General features: G+C 49.2%; 1 protein-coding gene across 2 annotated transcripts; it reads left to right on the plus strand.

Moving 5' to 3' along the window:
* Window positions 1–3,107: 3,107 nt before the first annotated feature.
* On the plus strand, window positions 3,108–16,957 carry CKM (creatine kinase, M-type). 2 transcript variants are annotated; one of them, XM_036747198.1, is made up of 8 exons: window positions 3,108–3,419; window positions 5,359–5,570; window positions 10,580–10,734; window positions 11,115–11,247; window positions 11,476–11,647; window positions 13,166–13,289; window positions 15,482–15,671; window positions 16,489–16,957. In XM_036747198.1, exons 2-8 carry the CDS (start codon window positions 5,378–5,380, stop codon window positions 16,665–16,667), a joined length of 1,146 nt encoding a protein of 381 aa, XP_036603093.1. In that variant the 5' UTR covers window positions 3,108–3,419; window positions 5,359–5,377; the 3' UTR covers window positions 16,668–16,957. The 2 variants fall into 2 exon arrangements, with proteins under 2 accessions (XP_036603093.1, XP_036603094.1); XM_036747199.1 differs by having other exon boundaries at window positions 3,370–3,419; window positions 5,312–5,570.
* Window positions 16,958–18,315: the final 1,358 nt, after the last annotated feature.

Raw genomic sequence — 18,315 nt, forward strand, 5'->3', positions numbered from 1 at the left:
GGTCTAAATCGAATTTCTGTCAAATTGCGGCCAGTTTCCCCAATAGTTTTTGCCAAATAGTGAGTCCTTTCTCCAGTTGTTGGGGTCTATTGTGTTTCCTTTGGAATGTTGGGCATCTAATCTGTTCTACTGATTGGCCTCTCTCTTTTTTTAACCCATACCAAAGGTGGTTTTTTTGGGGGGGATGGGGAGGGTTTGGGCAGGGCAATTGGGGTTAAGTGACTTGCCCAAGGTCACACAGCTAGTGTGTCAAGTGTCTGAGGCCAGATTTGAACTCAGGTCCTCCTGACTCTGGAGCCAGTGCTCTACTCACTGTGCCACCTAGCTGCCCCCCATACCAAAGGTTTTAGTCACTATTGCTTTGCAGTGTCGTTAGAGATCTGGTTTTGTTAGACTCTGAGATTGTTTTCCAACTATTCTGTGTATATCCTTTTTTTAAAAAAAGAATTTTATTGATATCTTTTGTTTTTACATTACCTAAATTTTCCCCAGTATCCTTCCTCCTCCTTTTTCCAGAGAACCACCCCATATAACAAAGAATTTTTTTTTAAAGAAGAAGATCTAGAAGAGAAAAAAAATAATCAAAGCAGATTGATACATGGAGGAAAAAATCTGAAAATGGATGCAATATTCCACACCTGTGGATCTTCTACCTCTGCAAAGAAGTGGAGGAAGGTATCTTTTCATATCTCTACTTATGGGCCAAGCTTGTTCTTTGTAATTTTATTGCATTCATTTTTGATTGTTTTCTGGCTGCTGCTTCCATTTATACTGTTGTAGTCATGCTATATATGAGTTTTCTGGCTATTCTAACTTCACCTTGCATCAGTTGATGTAAATCTTCCCTGGCTTCTCCATACTCATCATATTTGGCGTTTCTTACAGCACAGTAATATTTCACTGCTTTCTCTGTATATATCTATATGTTCGTCATTTTTACATAGAATGTAGGCTCCTTGAAAGTAAGAACTGTTTTCCACCCTTCTCTATGTCTTTAGTGTTTCTGTGTGAAGCACTGAGTAAATGCTTGTCAGCCAATGAATTCTGTTCGGGTCATTCTGTAATGCATGCAATGATTCTTTTGTACTTATCACAGCTTTCATGAGAAGGGGCAGATTGCCTGATCTGTACCCAGCTCATATTTGTACATTGAATACCTGTTTTATTGTCCTCCTTTTGGGAAGAGCTTTAGAGAAGAGTCAAAAGCAGAATTGTCTCTGAAGTATCAGGAGTAGGGGTGATGAGCCAATGAATGGCAGCATGGGAAGTCTTCTTCCCCTAATCTATTTCCTAAGATGATTTTCATTTTCAACATTCTCTCTTCTAACAAAAGCCCCCACCGCCACCCCATGCCAGTTCTGACATTCTAGGATTTTCTCATAGTTGAACGAATCTCTGGATCACATGCCCTGGTCTCTAGCCCAAGCAGGTCCCTGATACTGCCTGCAGATGCCGCTGTGGAATCACACCTCGAGGGAGCAGCTGCTTTTGAGGGCAGCTGCCCTGCTGAGTCTCAGGGAATGGTCCTTGACAGGGGGTGGGGGGCGATGAGAGAAGGGCCTTTACATCTCTCCTTTGTCCCCTCCCCCCAAGCTCCCTTCTTTCCTTCCCTATGATATATGAGGTGCCTCCTTCTTAGGGTAGAAGCAGACCCTATAAGGCCAGTCCCAGGGGACAGGGAAGGGAGGAAGGGCCAGGGCATGGGGGGTTGGGGGGGGTGGAGCATGGAGGGGGACAACCAGGGTCCATTCAGAGGGCAGGGGAGGAGCAAACCCACCTGTCTCCTGGAGGAGGCGACACTAGTCTGGAGGGTGGAAGGGAGAGGTCTCCAGCAAAATAGGGATTGGTACAGAATACCACCGGCAACACACCTCCAACCATGCACCCCCCTCCCAATAGTGCAGTCCCTGGGGTTTCCCAGTAGAGGCATCATGAAGGGACTAGGGAGGGGTGATGCAAACAGGGAGCCTGGGGCTGTCCAGCAGTTTTGGGGGGAGGACTGAGGGGGTACAGAGCAGGTGGCCCAGGCTTAGAGGAGAGCTGGGGTGCTATGCCTCTGATGGGGCTGGGGGTTGCCTGGACAAGTGGATCTGGGTGGGAGAGGCACTCTGGGAAGGATGGAGAAAGAGAGTCCCAATGTTCATCCCTGTGTCTGCTTGCAAGCCAGGGGGCTCCTTACAAGCAGAGCCCCCCAGAGGAGAGTCAGCTGTTGGGAGGGGCAGTCAAACCAAAGGCACAGGCTGCTGTCCTTGTAAGGTACAGGCAGCAGCTGGTTATAATTAGACCCCCACGTGCCTGGGCTCCCCCTCCTTCCCCCAGCCACACCTGCCCCTGGAACCCACCCAACCTCCCCCCTCTGCCCCCCCCCAGGTCCTGGCCTCCCTGTCCCTACAGGAGGAGAGCTGAGAAAGCCTCTGGGAACCTCTAAAAATACTCTTCCAGGGCTGGGGGCTCTGATGCCTGGGCTTCAGTCCACCACTCCCAAATGGCCTGTCCTCATTCAGGGCAGGAATCTTTGAGGGAGAACTATGTCTCTCTCAGCATCAAGAGAGCCTGGGTGTGAAGAGGAATCTCTTACTACTGGGAGAGACAGGGAGGGGGTCCAGGATGGTGGCACCAGCCCTTCCTAGTCCTGAGTTCAAATCCCTTCCTCCTACTCACTTTCCCACCTGAGCCCCCAATATATCTGATCTTTGGGTTGGGGGAGGTGAGAGGGAGTTAGGTGTCCAGAAATGGAGAAGCGGGGCAGAGGCTGAGGGTGAGGTCAGAGGCTAATGTGTAGCTTCAGAGGCTGGTCAAAGGTGGAGATGAAAATTTAAAGGTGGAATTGTAAGGCTGAGGGTTGGTGTCAGGGAAGATGTGAAGGGTTAAAGGTCAGGTTTAGGGTCTGAGGGCATGGGAGGCCAAGGGTCCTAGGAGGGTGTGAAAAGAGGGGAGGCATAAGAGATTGAGGGACATGGGGCCCCAAGCTGTCTAGGACTGGAGAGTTGGGCCCTGGCCCAAGGAGGGGGAAGGGCCCAGGCCAGGAACCAGGGACGTGTCCTCCCCTTCTTCCCCAATGTCCCCAGCCTGGAGCCAGCTGTTCCTTCCAGTGCAACTCAGCACTTGTTGTTGGGGGGGGCCAGCTGGGCTCCCCTCAACCACCCATACAAGGTATCCTGTGGGGCTCAGGCCACAAGGCGCTTCTGGACCCCGGGGCCCAGCTGGGGGGAGCCTAGGGCCAACCATGCTCCCTTGCCCGGGCACAATGCCCAGTGGGCAGCTCAGCTTCCCTCCCACCCTCCAGGGGGGCTGGCCTGGCCCCCGCAAATGACAGCCTCTCTGGCTCTCCTATATAAGTCAGGGGCCACCCTGCCAGACCCCTGGGTCACCCATCAGTTGTAGGGGACACAGAGAGAGTCCAGCCCAGCCCAGCCCAGGTATGGTCCCAAGGTGTTTGGCAGGGGAGGGGAGGGAAGAGAAGGGGAGGCTGGGGAAAATTAAAGAGAGAAGGGGCTAGAGTTGTCTCTCCACCTTCTCCTGCATAGGGTGGATTACTATGCCACTAGGACCTTACATCTACGGCTAGGTGTGAATGACCCTGGGTCCCCTTGTAGGTCTGTTCAGTCTGGCTGGCAGGCTCTGTGTCCTTTCTGTGACCGTATATGACTGCATGGGTGCTGTTGGGTCCCTCTGGATTGTGTGTGACTGTCTCCGTGTACCTGTGTGTCATTGAGGGTCTGTGTGACTCTGTGTGTGTGCACGCACCACTGTAGGTCTCTCTGTGTCCACTTATGATAGATTGTCTCTTCATATATCTGACTATGATTCTGGGCCTCAGTTTCCTCATCTTGACAACCAACCTGGATGGTCCCTTACAGCTCTAACTCTGACCTTGCCTATGCCCAACTCTCTGGCTGGGTGTGTGTGTGCCCCCATACATCTGTTTATGATGACCTTCTGGGTGTCTCTGGGTGGGGGGGATACCCTGATAACAGCGTATGTCTTCATGTGGCAGCTTTTGTTTCTGTGTCTTGCTGGTTCCTCTTCATGGTGGTATGCCTGTGTGTGTGCCCCTCCTTGTGTGTGGCCCTGTGTGTGCCCATATGTGCCCTTGTGTATATGCCCATGTGTGCCCCATGTGTGCCCCTGTGTGTGCTCATGTGTGCCCCTCCATGTGTGTGCCCGCCCCATGTATGTGCCCCTGTGTGTGTGTCCCTGTGTGTGTGCCCATGCTTGTGTGCCCCTGTGTGTGCCCTACACATGAGCCAGGGGATAGATGCCCCCCTTATGTCAGGTCTCAGGGGACCCTAAGGCCAACGGCTGCTGGCTGGTTTTGTCTGGCCTAGGGCGGGGCTCGTGTCCTTTGCTGTTGTCCTCTCCCACCTCCCCCCTGGCTCTAGAGCCGCTGATTCGGTGCAAACAGAGCCCCCGGAATGTGGTGGGGGGAGGGGAGGGAGAATGGCCACAGCTGTGGGGGGCGGAGTCCATAGGCTAAAAATATCCCCCCAGGGATGGCAGGTCCTACTGCCCCCCCAACTCCTATAATTCCCTCCTCCTCTGCCCCTCATCTCCCCCTCCCCCCAGTCTTCCCTAATTTAGAAGCACAGTAGCATTTAGAACTGGAAGGGTCCTTAGAGATAATTTAGTCCAACTCTGCAATTTTACAGTTTGGAAAACTGAGGTGTGGTCTGCAAGCTTTCTCCAACCCTAATGTTTTCCCCTTTCCTAAGATTTTCCGCAATTCCACTCAACCCCTAAAATTCTCCTGACCTCCTTCCCATCCCTCTGAGTCTGCTCCTCGCTCCTTCCTCCCCTCGGCTGAGTCTGGAGCCCCAGGTTCTAGGTGGACAGAATGCTGTGGCACTCTTCCCTTCCATGCAAAGCCCATCCAGCTCAGAAAGATCCTACGATTCTAAGAGTCAAAGGTTCTGAGAGGTTAAGATTCTAGTGGCTCTAAGACTATAAGGATCTACTGAGACTAATATTCTGTTGACAGAGTTCTAAGGTTCTTCTGAGTCTAAGATCCTATTGGGTCCAAGGTTCTAAAGTTCTACCTCATCTAAGATTCTTTGGTGTCTGAGGTTCTAAGATTCTTCCAAGTCTAAGATTCCTTGGGGCACAAGGTTCTAAGATTCTACCAAGGCAAAAATTGTTTGGAGTCCAAAGTTCTAAGGTTCTTCCAAGCCCAGGATTCTTTGGGGTCCAAGGTTCTAAGGTGCTACTGAGGCTAAGATACTTTGGGCTCCAAGTTAGCTTGATTTTGCCACAGCTAAAGCAGCCTTCCCACCAGGACGACCCTTCTCTGATCCCTGGCGTCCCTCTTCTCCAGCCAAGCCCTGACAGCTGGCCCTAGTGACCCCTGCTCCTGCCCCACAGGCCCTACCTTGCCGCCACCATGCCTTTCGGAAACACCCACAACAAACACAAGCTCAACTTCAAGCCGGAGGAGGAGTATCCAGACCTGAGCAAGCACAACAACCACATGGCCAAGGTGCTCACTCCAGACCTGTACAAGAAACTTCGGGACAAGGAGACACCCTCTGGCTTCACCCTGGATGACGTCATCCAGACCGGTGTGGACAACCCAGGTAAGAGACCCAGTGCTAAGCAAGGGCCATAAAAGCCCCCATGGCCTCCAGAGACACTCCCAGAGCCACCCTAGACATCCCCAGGACTCCAGAGATGGCCATAAACACTCCCAGCATCCTATCCACTCCTAGACATCCCCACAGATATGCCAAGAACCTGACTCAGATACTCTGAGGCTCCTATAGACACCCCAGGACCCCAGTGGACACTGTCCGGGGCCCTAGAAATAGTCACGAATACTCCCTAGCATTCCCATAACCTCCCCAAACCACCACAGACCTATCCCCAGGACCCCATAGACGCGCCTGGGACCTAACTCAGGTTCTTACTCAGATGCTCTGAGAGTCTAATAGATACCTCTGGGATCTCAATGGACAATCTTGGGACACCCATAAATGACTATAGACATCTCACAGTACCCCTGTACAATCCCTGATCTGCCACAGACATCCCCAGGATTCCAGAGACACACCCAAAACCTACTGCAAACACCCAGAGGCCCCTGTAGATACCCTAGGGACCCCAGTGAACAACCCCAGGGTACCCAGAAATGCTTCAAACACTCTCAGAACCATCATAGATGTCCCCAAGACCGCGCAGGCATACCTGGAGCCTACCTGAAACACTATGACTCCAACAGACACCCCAGGGCAGGCAGTGTAGAGCAATGGAAGATAGGCTGGATTTGCAGTTAGAAGATGTGAGTTCAAATCCCAGTTTTGCTTACTTACTATGTGTGTGTGGCCTGGGGTCAGTCGCTTCACTTGCAAAATGAAGATATTGGATTAGGTGGCCACTGGGGTCCCTTCTTGCTCTGGGTCTAACCTATAATTCATCCTTCCTTTGTGAGCTCAGGCACAGGATTTGGAGTCAGGAAGTCTGGGTTCAAATCCTGCCTCAGATAGTTACCGCATGACCCTGTGCATATCACTTAACCTCCTTAGCCTCAGATTCCTTAGCTATAAAATGAGAGGGTTAGACCCTATGGCCTTCCTAGTCCCTCGTAGTTCTGATTCCACAATCCCCAGACATCTCCAAGACCCCTACAGACACAGGCTAAATGCATCACAGACCCCATGATATCCCTATAGAAAACACTAGGACCTAAATTGATACTCCCAGGACACTCAGAAACACTCTTAGAAACCTAGCACCTTCCTTCAGCACCCTGGAGCTCCTTGCAGACACCTTCAGGACTCCAGTGGACAAGCCCCAAACCTCACAGATATTTATAGGGACCCCTAGGATCCAGAATAGACCCCCAAGACCTCCACTGATGCCTCTGGGATCCCCAATATACCCTTGAGAAACTTAGAATACCCCCATGAGTGCCCAAAGATATATCTGGGACCTCCTCGATACATTTAGGACCTTTTCTGAACATCCTAACCCTCTCCCATCCCCACCTCCCCAATACTCTTGGGACTACCATGGATAGCTCCTGCACTTTCAGAGACACCCCTGATACTCCTGTAGACACATTCAGGACACCCAGAGATGCCCTTAAACACTCTCAGGACCCACAAGGACATAACTGGGACCCTCACAGACATCCCAGGGAAACTCAGAATCTCCCAGAAGTCTCACAGATTTCCCAGGACCCTCATAGATAAGCATAGATACCCATGGAGTGCCTGGCAGATCTCCCTGAGACTGTCATAGATGTACCCAGGCCCCCATAAACACATTCAGGGGCACACTCTGAGATCCTCCTAGGGACTCTAATGAACAACCTCGGACCCCCATAGATACACCAAGGACATCTCAGATGGCCCTGCAGTCCCCTCCCTCCCAGTATGGAACAGTGGAAAAGGGAGTCTCTGGAGTCACTTCTGAGGTTTACTACTCATATGACCTTGGACAAAACATCTCACTTCCCTGGGCCTGTTTCCACATCTGTAAAGTGAGGGGGTTGAACTAGATAACCTCTAAGGTTTCTTCCAAACCTAACATTACCATTGTATAATTCACATAGACTTTCTCAGATCCTCCAATAGACACTCCCAAGTTTCCTATATATTATTGTTTGTCCTCTGTCCTCAAAGAAGACCGTGACATCAGGGAAGTGATGTCATGATATGCAAGTGACTTGGATTAAAGTGAGGCACGGCTGTACAAAGTCACCAGCCTCACCTTCTCCTCCGGAGCCATCTGGGTCTAGTGGCCAGATATAGATCAGGACAACTGGAGATGGCTCTAGATGCAGGATCTCATAAGTATGCCATAGATATGTCTGGGATTTCTATAGGTGGGGATGAAGGAAGACTAATAGATATGACTTTGTAAAACTCATAGGCAATCTCATAATCACTTATAAACCCCTGAGGGAGCCCTGCCCCTCCTCACCCCCTCTCCCAAACAAACTCAAATAGACCTACAGGGAGCCTAAACTGGAAGGTAGGAGACCAGGGTTCTAGCCCTCAGCTAGATCAGTGAGTGGCTATCTGACTTTGGCCAAGCCTCTTTCCCTCTCAGGCCCCTAGTTTCCTCCCCTACAACATCTCTGTGTTTGAATAAATGCTCTCAAAAGCCTCTACCATCCTTGTGCTTGAGACTGGCTAAGACCATATCCAGCTCTTCCCCCTTGCCTCCATACCCTCTATCTGTATATCTGGGTGGCTCACACTCTGTCCTTTCTAAGCTCTGTTCTGTGGAAGCATTGAGTGCTATGGAGAAATCCCAATGCTCTAGCTACTTCCTCTTAAAATTATTTTTTTTTGTGGGGGGGAATCGGGGTTAAGTGACTTGCCCAGGGTCTCACAGCTAGTAAGTGTCTGAGACCAGATTTGAACTCAGGTCTTTCTGACTAACTTCTCCAGGTTAGAGCTGGTGCTCTATCCACTGTGCCACCCAGCTGCCTTCTCCAAATGTTAAATATAGCATTAGGAATGAGGCATCAGACAAACGAATTGCACAGCACAGTTTCTTTGGTGTGAAAATTATGCTTCCATTTTGTTTGCAATGTCTTGGTGAGCTCTTTCTTGCCACAGCCTGCATTTCTCAGCCCACTCTCCTTGCCACCACCCCACCCTGCCCCCATCCCCTTGGGCTCCCAGATCAGCATTTCACAGAATCCCAGGATTTCCACATTGGAAGGACCTTCACAGACACACAGTCCAACCCACATATGAACAAGGACCCCTCCCCCCATCCTATGAGTCATCATGGTGGTCTGGTGTTGGATTGGAGACTGCCAGACCTGGGTTCAGAAACAGTCTCTGCTACTTAATACCTGCATGACCACGGGCAAGCCCCGCCCCCCCCCAACTGAGTCTCAGTATCTTCATTTAAAATAAAGATGTGACAATAAAAATTATAACACTTTAAGGTTTTCAAAGTGCTTTACAAATACTATTTCATTTTATCCTCACAACCTCCCTAGAAAATGGGCTCTATTGTTATAGACACTTTACAGATAAGGAAACTGAAACCAATAGGCTAAGTGACTTGCCCAGGGTCACACAGCTAGTAAGTGTCTGAGGCTGGATTTGAATTCAGGTCTTGCTGACTCCAGGCCCAGTGTTCTATCTGCTAACTACCTTTATTAGATTTCTTCCGAGCTCTATTTCTTCCAGGCTCAATCTAGGATTTTTTTTGGAGGGGGGAAGGCAGGGCAATTGGGGTTAAGTGACTTGCCCAAGGTCACACAGCCAGTAAATGTGTCAAGTGTCTGAGGCCGGATTTGAACTCAGATCCTCCTGACTCCAGGGCTGGTGTTCTACTCACTGTGCCACCTAGCTGCCCCAAAATCTAGGATTCTGTGATCCCACTGCCCACAGGGGTCCATCTGACCTTGATTGCCATGCTAAGACCCGGGATGAGGGGAAATCGCTACCTCTCATTATCAAGAAGTGTAGCCTTTCCTTGAGACTAAATTTGTCACTTAGAAACTTCTGCCTGATACGTCTAATTTCACCCTGTGGGGCCAAACAGGATGGATAAAAGCCCTTTCTCACATCCCAACGTTTCATATCTTTACAGACAGCCATCATGTTGTCCCCCACCCACCCCCTGCCCCGACGTCTTCTCCAGATTAAACATTCCCAGTTCTTTCAACAGATCCCCATACGGTAGGATCTCCTGCACCCTCCTGGTTGGGGTTAGGATTAGGCTTTCCCCAGACAGCCACTGAATTAGCAATCTCCTGCTGAAGCTGTGGCTCCTAGGACCAAGCACAAGACTCCAGCTGAGTCCACAATGATCTGCCAGCCTTATCCTCGGAAGGCACATGTCTCTTAACACAGCCCAAGATCTCACAATAGTCTCTGTATCATACTTGATCATACACAGTGAGGGTCCTGCTTCCTCCTAAACCCCCAGCTCAGGTTCAAACCATTGCCTAACCATGTGTGCCTCATCTTGTACTTGTAAAATTGATTTTTTGAGGCCATGTGTCAGACTTTACGTTTATCCCTGTTTGTTTCTGTCATCTAACCATGGTTTCCATCAATGGATTTAAAGCCCCAGAATGTCCTGTTTGTGAGATACTGAACCAGGCAATTTCCAAGTTCTCTTTCAGCTTTGATACTCCATATAGTTTTTCCCAGCTCTGACATTCTCTGTTCCAAAGTCCTTTCTGCTGCTAACATTCTGTCTTAAGGTCCCTTCCACCTCTGACATTCCCTGTTCTAAGGCCCCTTCCCAGCTCTGACATTTCCTGTTCTAAGGCCCCTCCCAGCTCTGACATTCCCTGTTCTAAGGCCCCTGTCGGCTCTGACCTTCCCTATTCTAAGGTCCCTCCCAACTCTGACATATCATGTTCTAAGGGCCCTCCCACCTCTGACATTCTGGGTTCTAAGGGCCCTCCCAGCCCTGACATTCCTTTTTCTAAGGGCCCTCCCAGCTCTGACATTCCCTGTCCTAAGGGCCCTCCCAGCCCAGACATTCCCTGTCCTAAGGGCCCTCCCAGCTCTGACATTCCATGTTCTAAGGGCCCTCCCAGAGCTGACCTTCTTTATTTCTTTTAAGCTTCTGTGATTCTATAACTTCTGACTCTCCCCCTACACAGGCCATCCCTTCATCATGACTGTGGGTTGTGTGGCTGGTGACGAGGAGTCCTATGTCGTCTTCAAGGACCTGTTTGACCCCATCATTCAGGATCGGCACGGGGGCTACAAGCCCACAGACAAGCATAAGACCGACCTCAACCATGAGAACCTTAAGGTGGAAGCACTGGGAAAACATTTGGGGGTGGGGTGGGGAGGGAAGGAAAGGGTAGGAGGTGGAGGGATGGAGGGTCGAAGGCAGTGGGGAGAATGGAGGAGACCAGCACCGATGGGGGGAGATGGGGAGATGGAGGGAAATTGGGGGAGACTGAGCAGGATGGGGATTGATGGAGGGAGGTGGGCACTGAAGGGGAGAGATAAGGGCCTATGAAAGGGTGGGGAAGGGGGAGTCAGAGTTAGGGGAATCTTGCCAGAGGCTGAAGGGCAAGCAAGGTTGAGCTGGGATACCCCCTGTCCAGAGGTGCCTTCTGAGGGGCATTGTGAGGAGAGGCATCAATCCCTCCCTAAACCAGCCTCCGTTGCCACGCTGTCCCTCAGGGTGGTGATGACCTAGACCCCAACTACGTGCTGAGCAGCCGTGTCCGGACAGGCCGAAGCATCAAGGGTTACTCCCTGCCCCCCCACTGCTCCCGGGGCGAGCGTCGAGCTGTGGAAACCCTGAGTGTCAATGGTGAGGATTCCCAGACCAGGAAAGACCTTGTCTGTCTGTCCTTGGTGAAGAAGCTTTTCTCCATGCCCCCAGACCCTGTTGCTTGTCTTTAGCCCCCTAAAACCTCCCCTCTACAGACACCTCCAATGCTTGGATTCCACCCACAGCCACCCTCCAGGAGGTCTGGGTGCTGACTATGCTGTCTTCTCTTCCCCCTCCTCTCCCTTCCCGACTACCCCCACCCCACAGCCCTCAACAGTCTGACTGGGGAGTTTAAGGGCAAATACTACCCTCTGAAGAGCATGACGGAGCAGGAACAGCAGCAGCTGATCGATGACCACTTCCTCTTCGACAAGCCCGTCTCCCCCCTGCTCCTGGCCTCTGGCATGGCTCGGGACTGGCCCGATGCCCGTGGCATCTGGTGAGGAGCCCCCTCCCACTGAGCTTCGCACTGGCAGAATGGGCCCTGGGCTCTGCATCCACCATCCTACATGACCTGAAGAAGGTCCCTTCCCCTCCCTCTCTGAGCCAGTTTCCTCATCTATACACAAGATGTGATAGATACAAAGGATTTTCTACCTGCAGAGATACGGTTCATGGAGGGCATAGACAGAGAGCCACTTTTGCTGGTGCTGTGCTGACGGCTGCTGGGGACAGGAAGAACAGGACCACTGAGGCTGGGAGATATCTCCTCTAGTCTTACCCTAGAGTAGCATCTATCTGCTACACTTCCTATATCTCTGGTCTCAGGTCTGGGTCTGGGTTCAGGATGAAAGCCATTTCCCTGATCCCTCTCAAGGAGGAACATACTTGTGACAGCCCCACAAAAGACCATCATGAATAGCTAGTAATCCTCTATCAAAAAGAACAGTGAACAGAAATAGGAGGTAGATAGATTAGAAAGCACCCAAGAAAACACAAGAATAATTGAGCTCTTCAGGTGGGTGTGAGATCAGACCTCAGCTCAAAACAAGCAAGACAACAACCTCGCCAAGCGGCAGCCCACTCCTACCAGTCTCAGCTCCTCCACGTGGCTGTGGCCCCAGGGCCCTTCCTTTCCTCTCTCTTGAGAGATGTCGCTTAAGGTCCTCTCTCCTAGAATGGCTCCAACAAATTGATGCACATCCCTCCTCCACTTACAAATTGTCCTGGCTCAGGGTTCTCTCAGCCAATGAGGAGTCACGTCTCTTTAAGTACACTCATCCTCAGAACACCCACCTTGGGTGAGAGTGGGGTTACATAAATGAGGGGGGAGTGGGGCTGGCCAGTTTCTATAAGATCTAAGAGCCTGGCATTCATGGGATTCTAGAATTCTGCAATCCTAAGATTAGTTTCAGAAAATTCAAATTCCGGTATGGTGACACTGGGAGGGGTTTTTGATTTGGGATCAGAGTCCTTGGCCTCAAATTCTGGCTCTGCCATGCATGAACCATGTTTTCTCAAGCAAATGCCTCCCTTCTCTGGGTCCAGGTTTCCTCATTCGAAAAATGAGGCACTTGGACAGTATGACTTCCGTGGCTCCTTCCAGCTGTAAGGCTAAAAACATAAAATTCTAAAATTTGGAGATGATCAAATCTAGGATCCTCGTGATTCTGAGAATCTGGGGCATGAGATCTACCTCCTCCTAAAGTGCTGAGATTCCAGTCTTCTGAGAATCTAGAAGTTTAGGGCTCTTCAGGCCTCAGAGGAGGTGAGGGAGGGGTAATGGGAAAACTCTGAGGAGTCCGCCATTCTATGACCTGAGCATGCTATAATTCTGCCCAGCAACAATTCTGCCCCTACTGTTTACAGACCTCTTTCCTCTACCCCTTCTCCCTGCTGACTCCTCCTCCAAGTCCACAGTACCTCCCCAAGCTGGGTAGGCCGTTTAGGGAGGAGGAGAGGCCAGGGCATTTGGGGAGCCCAATGATCTTCTGATCTACTTTCTTTCTTCCCTCAGGCACAATGACAACAAGAGCTTCTTGGTGTGGGTGAATGAGGAGGACCATCTGAGGGTCATCTCCATGGAGAAGGGGGGCAACATGAAGGAGGTCTTCCGTCGCTTCTGCGTGGGACTGCAGAAGGTGGGCTGTGACCCCTGATCTCTGGCCCCTGATGCCACCCTCCTTGTGGCAATGGAATGGAAATAGCCCAGGACTAGGAGTCAGGAAACCTGGGTTCAGATTCTCTGGTCCGTGTTACCTGGGGAACCTGTCCCTCTGAGCCTCAGCTTCTTCATCTGTAGCAGGAAAGGTTTGGGCCAGCTGGTCTCGAACGACCCTTCCAGGGCCGAGTCTGTGATACTAAGATTGTCCTTTAGGTCTGTTGCCTCGTTTGTAAAATGAGCGGCCTGGCTTAGATGAGGAGTTCTGGATCAACCACAAGGGATTTGTGGATAGATTGCAGTGGGTCTATGAACTAGGGTGGGAAAAAAATTGCGTCACTAACCTTGGCTTTCTTTTGTATTTTATGTTTTAAAAATATGATTTTGAGAAGAGTTCCATGCCATGAGAAAAGTTAAGAACCCCTAGACTAGATGGTCCCTAAGGTCCCTATCAGATCCAAAATCCTATCATCCCACCTCCTGGGTGACTGTGTGTCAGTTGCCTCAGTTTACCCCTTTGCTAAATGGAGATAATTATACTTTCACTGCCTACCTCAAAGGGATATTTTGGAGAAAGTGCTTTGCAAACATTAAAACACCATAGAAATGGGTGTTTAATCTCAGACAGAACTGTCCCTGGTGATTTTGGTGCCTAGGGCAATCAATCAACAAACATTTATTAAGCGCTCCCTATGTGCCAGGCACTGTGCTAGGCACTGGAGATACAAAGACAAGAGACAATCCTTGTCCTCAAGAAGCTTATATTTTATTTGGGGAGATGACACGTACATATATAATATATTTGTACACACGTGTGTACACATATGATAGTATGTACATATATCATGCATGTTATGTATATATGGAATGTATGTGTACTAAGTACACACACACTACTGGTATGTATATATACATAATATATGTTCAGTATATACCATATCTACATGATACATATGTGTGTATACATAATACACACATATACTACATACTGTGTCTACATGATCCATATGTTTGTACGTCATATCCCGTGTGCATATATACACATATGTATATATACAGCTACACTTCTCTTTCCCACTAGACTGCCTGCTTCTTGAGAACAGAGGCTAATTTTGCCTTTCTTTGGATCTATAGCATTTAACACAGTGCCTGGCACATGGTAAATGCTTAATAAATGCTGATTGCCCTGTTGATATAATACATAGAAAATTGATAGAAAATCAATAGAAGACAATGGGTGTCTGGGGAGATACTTGAGAGTGCCCTCTAATCAAGCACAGGGTGGAGAGAATGGAGCCCAGTGGAGCCCCATAGAGAAGAGCTTGGGATTCCAGCTTGCAGGGGAGATGGGGGTAGGGTTACAAGGGAGACCCACACCAAAGGACACAGTGAGGGCATCACTTGGCAGGGCCAGGAGGCCCTCCCCAGGTGTGAGGCCTCAGAAGAGAAGCAGGGAGCCGTCTGGCATCCTCCCAGCCTAATTCATTATTCCTGGTACCTCCTTTGCACACCCCCGAAGGACACAGGTCAGCATGGAAATGGGCAGAGGGTCACAGATTCAGAGCAGGGAGGGACATCAGAGGCCCTCTTGTCCAAATCTCTCATTCTACAGATGAGGAAACAGAGAACCAGAGAGAGTTCTCTCTGACTTGATCTCTTGGGGCAGCAGCCCTTGAATTCTGACTCTGAACTTTCACCCCTGACCTGATTTCTTTCATCAGAACTCCCTCTCTCAGGACAGCTTGTCTGAAATTTCATCTTTGAGACCTTCCTGACTTGCCCAGAGTCACAGTGGCTGGCAGAGACAAGTCTTCAACCTGGGTCTTTCTGACCCTAAGGTTGGCTCTCTGTCCCCTAGATCCCACTGCCTTCCATGATATCTCCATTTACTCCTTTATGAAGCAAGAATTATCATCCTCACATCAGCAACTCCACAGAGATACTTGGAGAAGTGCTAAATATATAGGAGGTTTTGCAATTAATAGGAGGCAGCCAGGATGTAGGTAGAAAGTTGGCCTTGGAGCCAGGAAGAACTGGGTTCAAATCTAGCCTCGCACACAGACTTTGTATATGTTTCTTATACTGAGGAAATCACAGGTACCATCTCTATCCCCTTATGATGACTACTTCCTCTGTCACAGTGACCCATCCTTTCTCCTCCCCCCTCCCCAGATTGAAGAGATCTTCAAGAAGGCTGGCCACCCTTTCATGTGGAATGAACATCTTGGTTACGTCCTCACCTGCCCTTCCAACCTCGGTACTGGCCTGCGTGGGGGTGTGCACGTTAAACTGGCACACCTTAGCAAGCACCCCAAATTTGAAGAGATCCTCACCCGCCTGCGTCTGCAGAAGAGGGGCACAGGTGGGTACTCGCTCGTTCAGCTGCCCTGGATGAATGCGGCATGGCCCACCCCTCATACTAGGCATTGTCCTGGCCAGTTATTAAGTGTCTCCATGGGGACTGGACTGGGCATTCAGTATCTCCACGGATTGACACTGGGTGCCTATGGATATTGGCCAACCCAATAAAATTGGATGGTCATTGGATATCTTCATGGGTGCTATAGAGCCCCATGGGTGTTGGCTCTTACCATGGATATTGGGTGTCCCCTACAACTCCATGAATGTTGGCTGTCTTCATGAGTGTTGGATATTTCCATGGGCAGTGGGTACCTCCATGGTCATTGGATTCCTCCATAGGCATTGTGTATCTTCATGGATATTATATATTAGGGCATCTGGGTGGTATAGGGGATAGAAAGCTTGGGAATGGAATCAGGATGACCTGGATTCAAATCCAGCCTCATATTTAGTAGTTGTGTGATCTTGAGGAAGTCACCTAACTTCAGTTTGCCTCAGTTTCCTCAACTGTAAAACAGGATTGTAATAGCACTTCTTTCCTAGAGTTGTTGTAAGGGTCAAATGAGTATTTGTATCACAAATTTGTATTACAAATAGTATTTGTAAAGTGCTTAGCACAGTTCCTGGCGCATAGTAGGTGCTCTATAAATGTTAGATGACAATGATATTGTGATATCTGATATCTAGGTAGATGACGTGTAGTTCCACGGGTGCTGGGTATCTGACTCTGTGTCCCTGGTCCCTGTCCCTTCACTCAAACACAGCAGGTTCTTGCTTTGAGCCATTGCTGCATCTTCTCCCTCCTACCTCCCCTGCAGGTGGTGTGGACACAGCGGCTGTGGGCTCTGTGTTTGATGTGTCCAACGCAGACCGACTGGGTTCCTCAGAGGTGGAGCAGGTGCAGTTGGTAGTGGATGGCGTGAAGCTCATGGTGGAGATGGAGAAGAAACTGGAGAAGGGCCAGTCCATTGATGATATGATCCCTGCTCAGAAATAAGGGCCTCCACCTTACTGGCCCCCTACATGCACATACCACCTGGAGCCCCATCCCTCCCTTTCTTATCCCCAGAGCTCCAACTACTGTGTAGAATTCCAGCCAATGGGAGTTTGGTAATGAACTCCACCAACCAGGTGTCTTGCCAGGAATTCTAGACAATAGGAGACCACCACCTGTATTTCGAGATCCAACCACTACCTGGAGCTCTGCACAGTGGGGCCTCCTGCTCCTTTTGGGAATTCTCCCCTGTCCCTTCCACTCCCAGCAATAAAATCAATGGTGGCCCCAGAGTTCAGTGTCTTGTGGTTCTTGGAATGAGGGGAAAGGGGGATATTGTAAAGTATCAGAATTGATGGATGGGGGAAGAATTGGAGCAACCAGACTCCCTCTGTCCCAAGGAAGAAGTAAGTCATCATTTCCTTCAAGACACCCTTCACCCATTCCAATAATAATCACAGAGCATAGAACCTAAGAATTAGACAGCACCTCAGAACCCATCCAGTCTCACCTACAGTCAACCAATAATCCCTCAATGGCATTGAGACTGGCTGTCCAGTCTCTGCTGGAAGACCTCTAGTCAAGAGAAACACCCAGCCAGCTCATGACCAGGAAATGTTGCATCACAGGAAATCACTGCAAATGGAACATGGACCAATGGACATCTAAGGCACCATCATTTAAGGAGAGTTATGGACATTGCCCAGTGGTGGAAAACAGAGACCCTGGGACATCATCCTCTGTGGGGGCACACCAAAACTCGGCTTCTAGGGGGCTACTCACCATCATCTCCTTCCACTCGCTCCTCTGGAAGGCCCCCATAAATAACTTCCTTTTCTTTAGAATGGAATTTTATTGATGTATTTTCTTATCCCGTCACCTAAATTTTCACTTTCCTCCCAGAGAATAATCCTTTATAAGAAAGTTGGGTTTTGTTTTGTTTTTAAAGAAAAAGGGGAAAAGGAAAAAATTCTGTAAAACTAATCAATACCTTAAAAAAATCTGCCCTTTTACACACTGCTCCACATCTCTCTCTAGAAAGGAGTGGAGAAGGCATCCTTTCGTATCTTCTCCTTTAGAGCCAAGCTTGCTCTTGTATGATTCGTTTTTGGTTCATGCGTTGTTCTTTCTGTTTATGTGGTGGCAGTCATTGTGTCCATGATATTCCTGGCTCTACTCACCTTATATCATTCATGTAAATATTCCCATACTTCTGGGTAAATATCAAATTCATCATTTCTTACAGCACTCTGACATAATTTGTTTAGCTACTCCTTAATGGGCATCTACTTTGTTTCCAATTTTTTGCTATCACAAAAAGTTCCACTATAAAAATCTTGATGTATATGGAGCCTTTCTTCTTATCGATGATTTCTTAGAGACATAAGCTTAGTAATGGAACCTCTGGGTCACAGGGTATGGGCATTTTATTTTACTTTATTTGTCTAATTCCAAATAATTATACTGCTTCACAACTCCACCAACAATGCACCAGTGCGCTGATCTTCCCACAACCCCTCCAACATTGATTATTGCCACCTTTGTCTTCTTTTTTGATTTTCTAGGTATGAGATGAAACTATTAAGTTGTTTTGAGTTGCATTTCTCTTATTATTTGTGATTTGGAGTGTTCTTTTATATGTTTATCAATG

This window comes from Trichosurus vulpecula, chromosome 2, assembly GCF_011100635.1.
Source record: "Trichosurus vulpecula isolate mTriVul1 chromosome 2, mTriVul1.pri, whole genome shotgun sequence".
In the NCBI taxonomy this organism is placed as follows: domain Eukaryota; kingdom Metazoa; phylum Chordata; class Mammalia; order Diprotodontia; family Phalangeridae; genus Trichosurus; species Trichosurus vulpecula.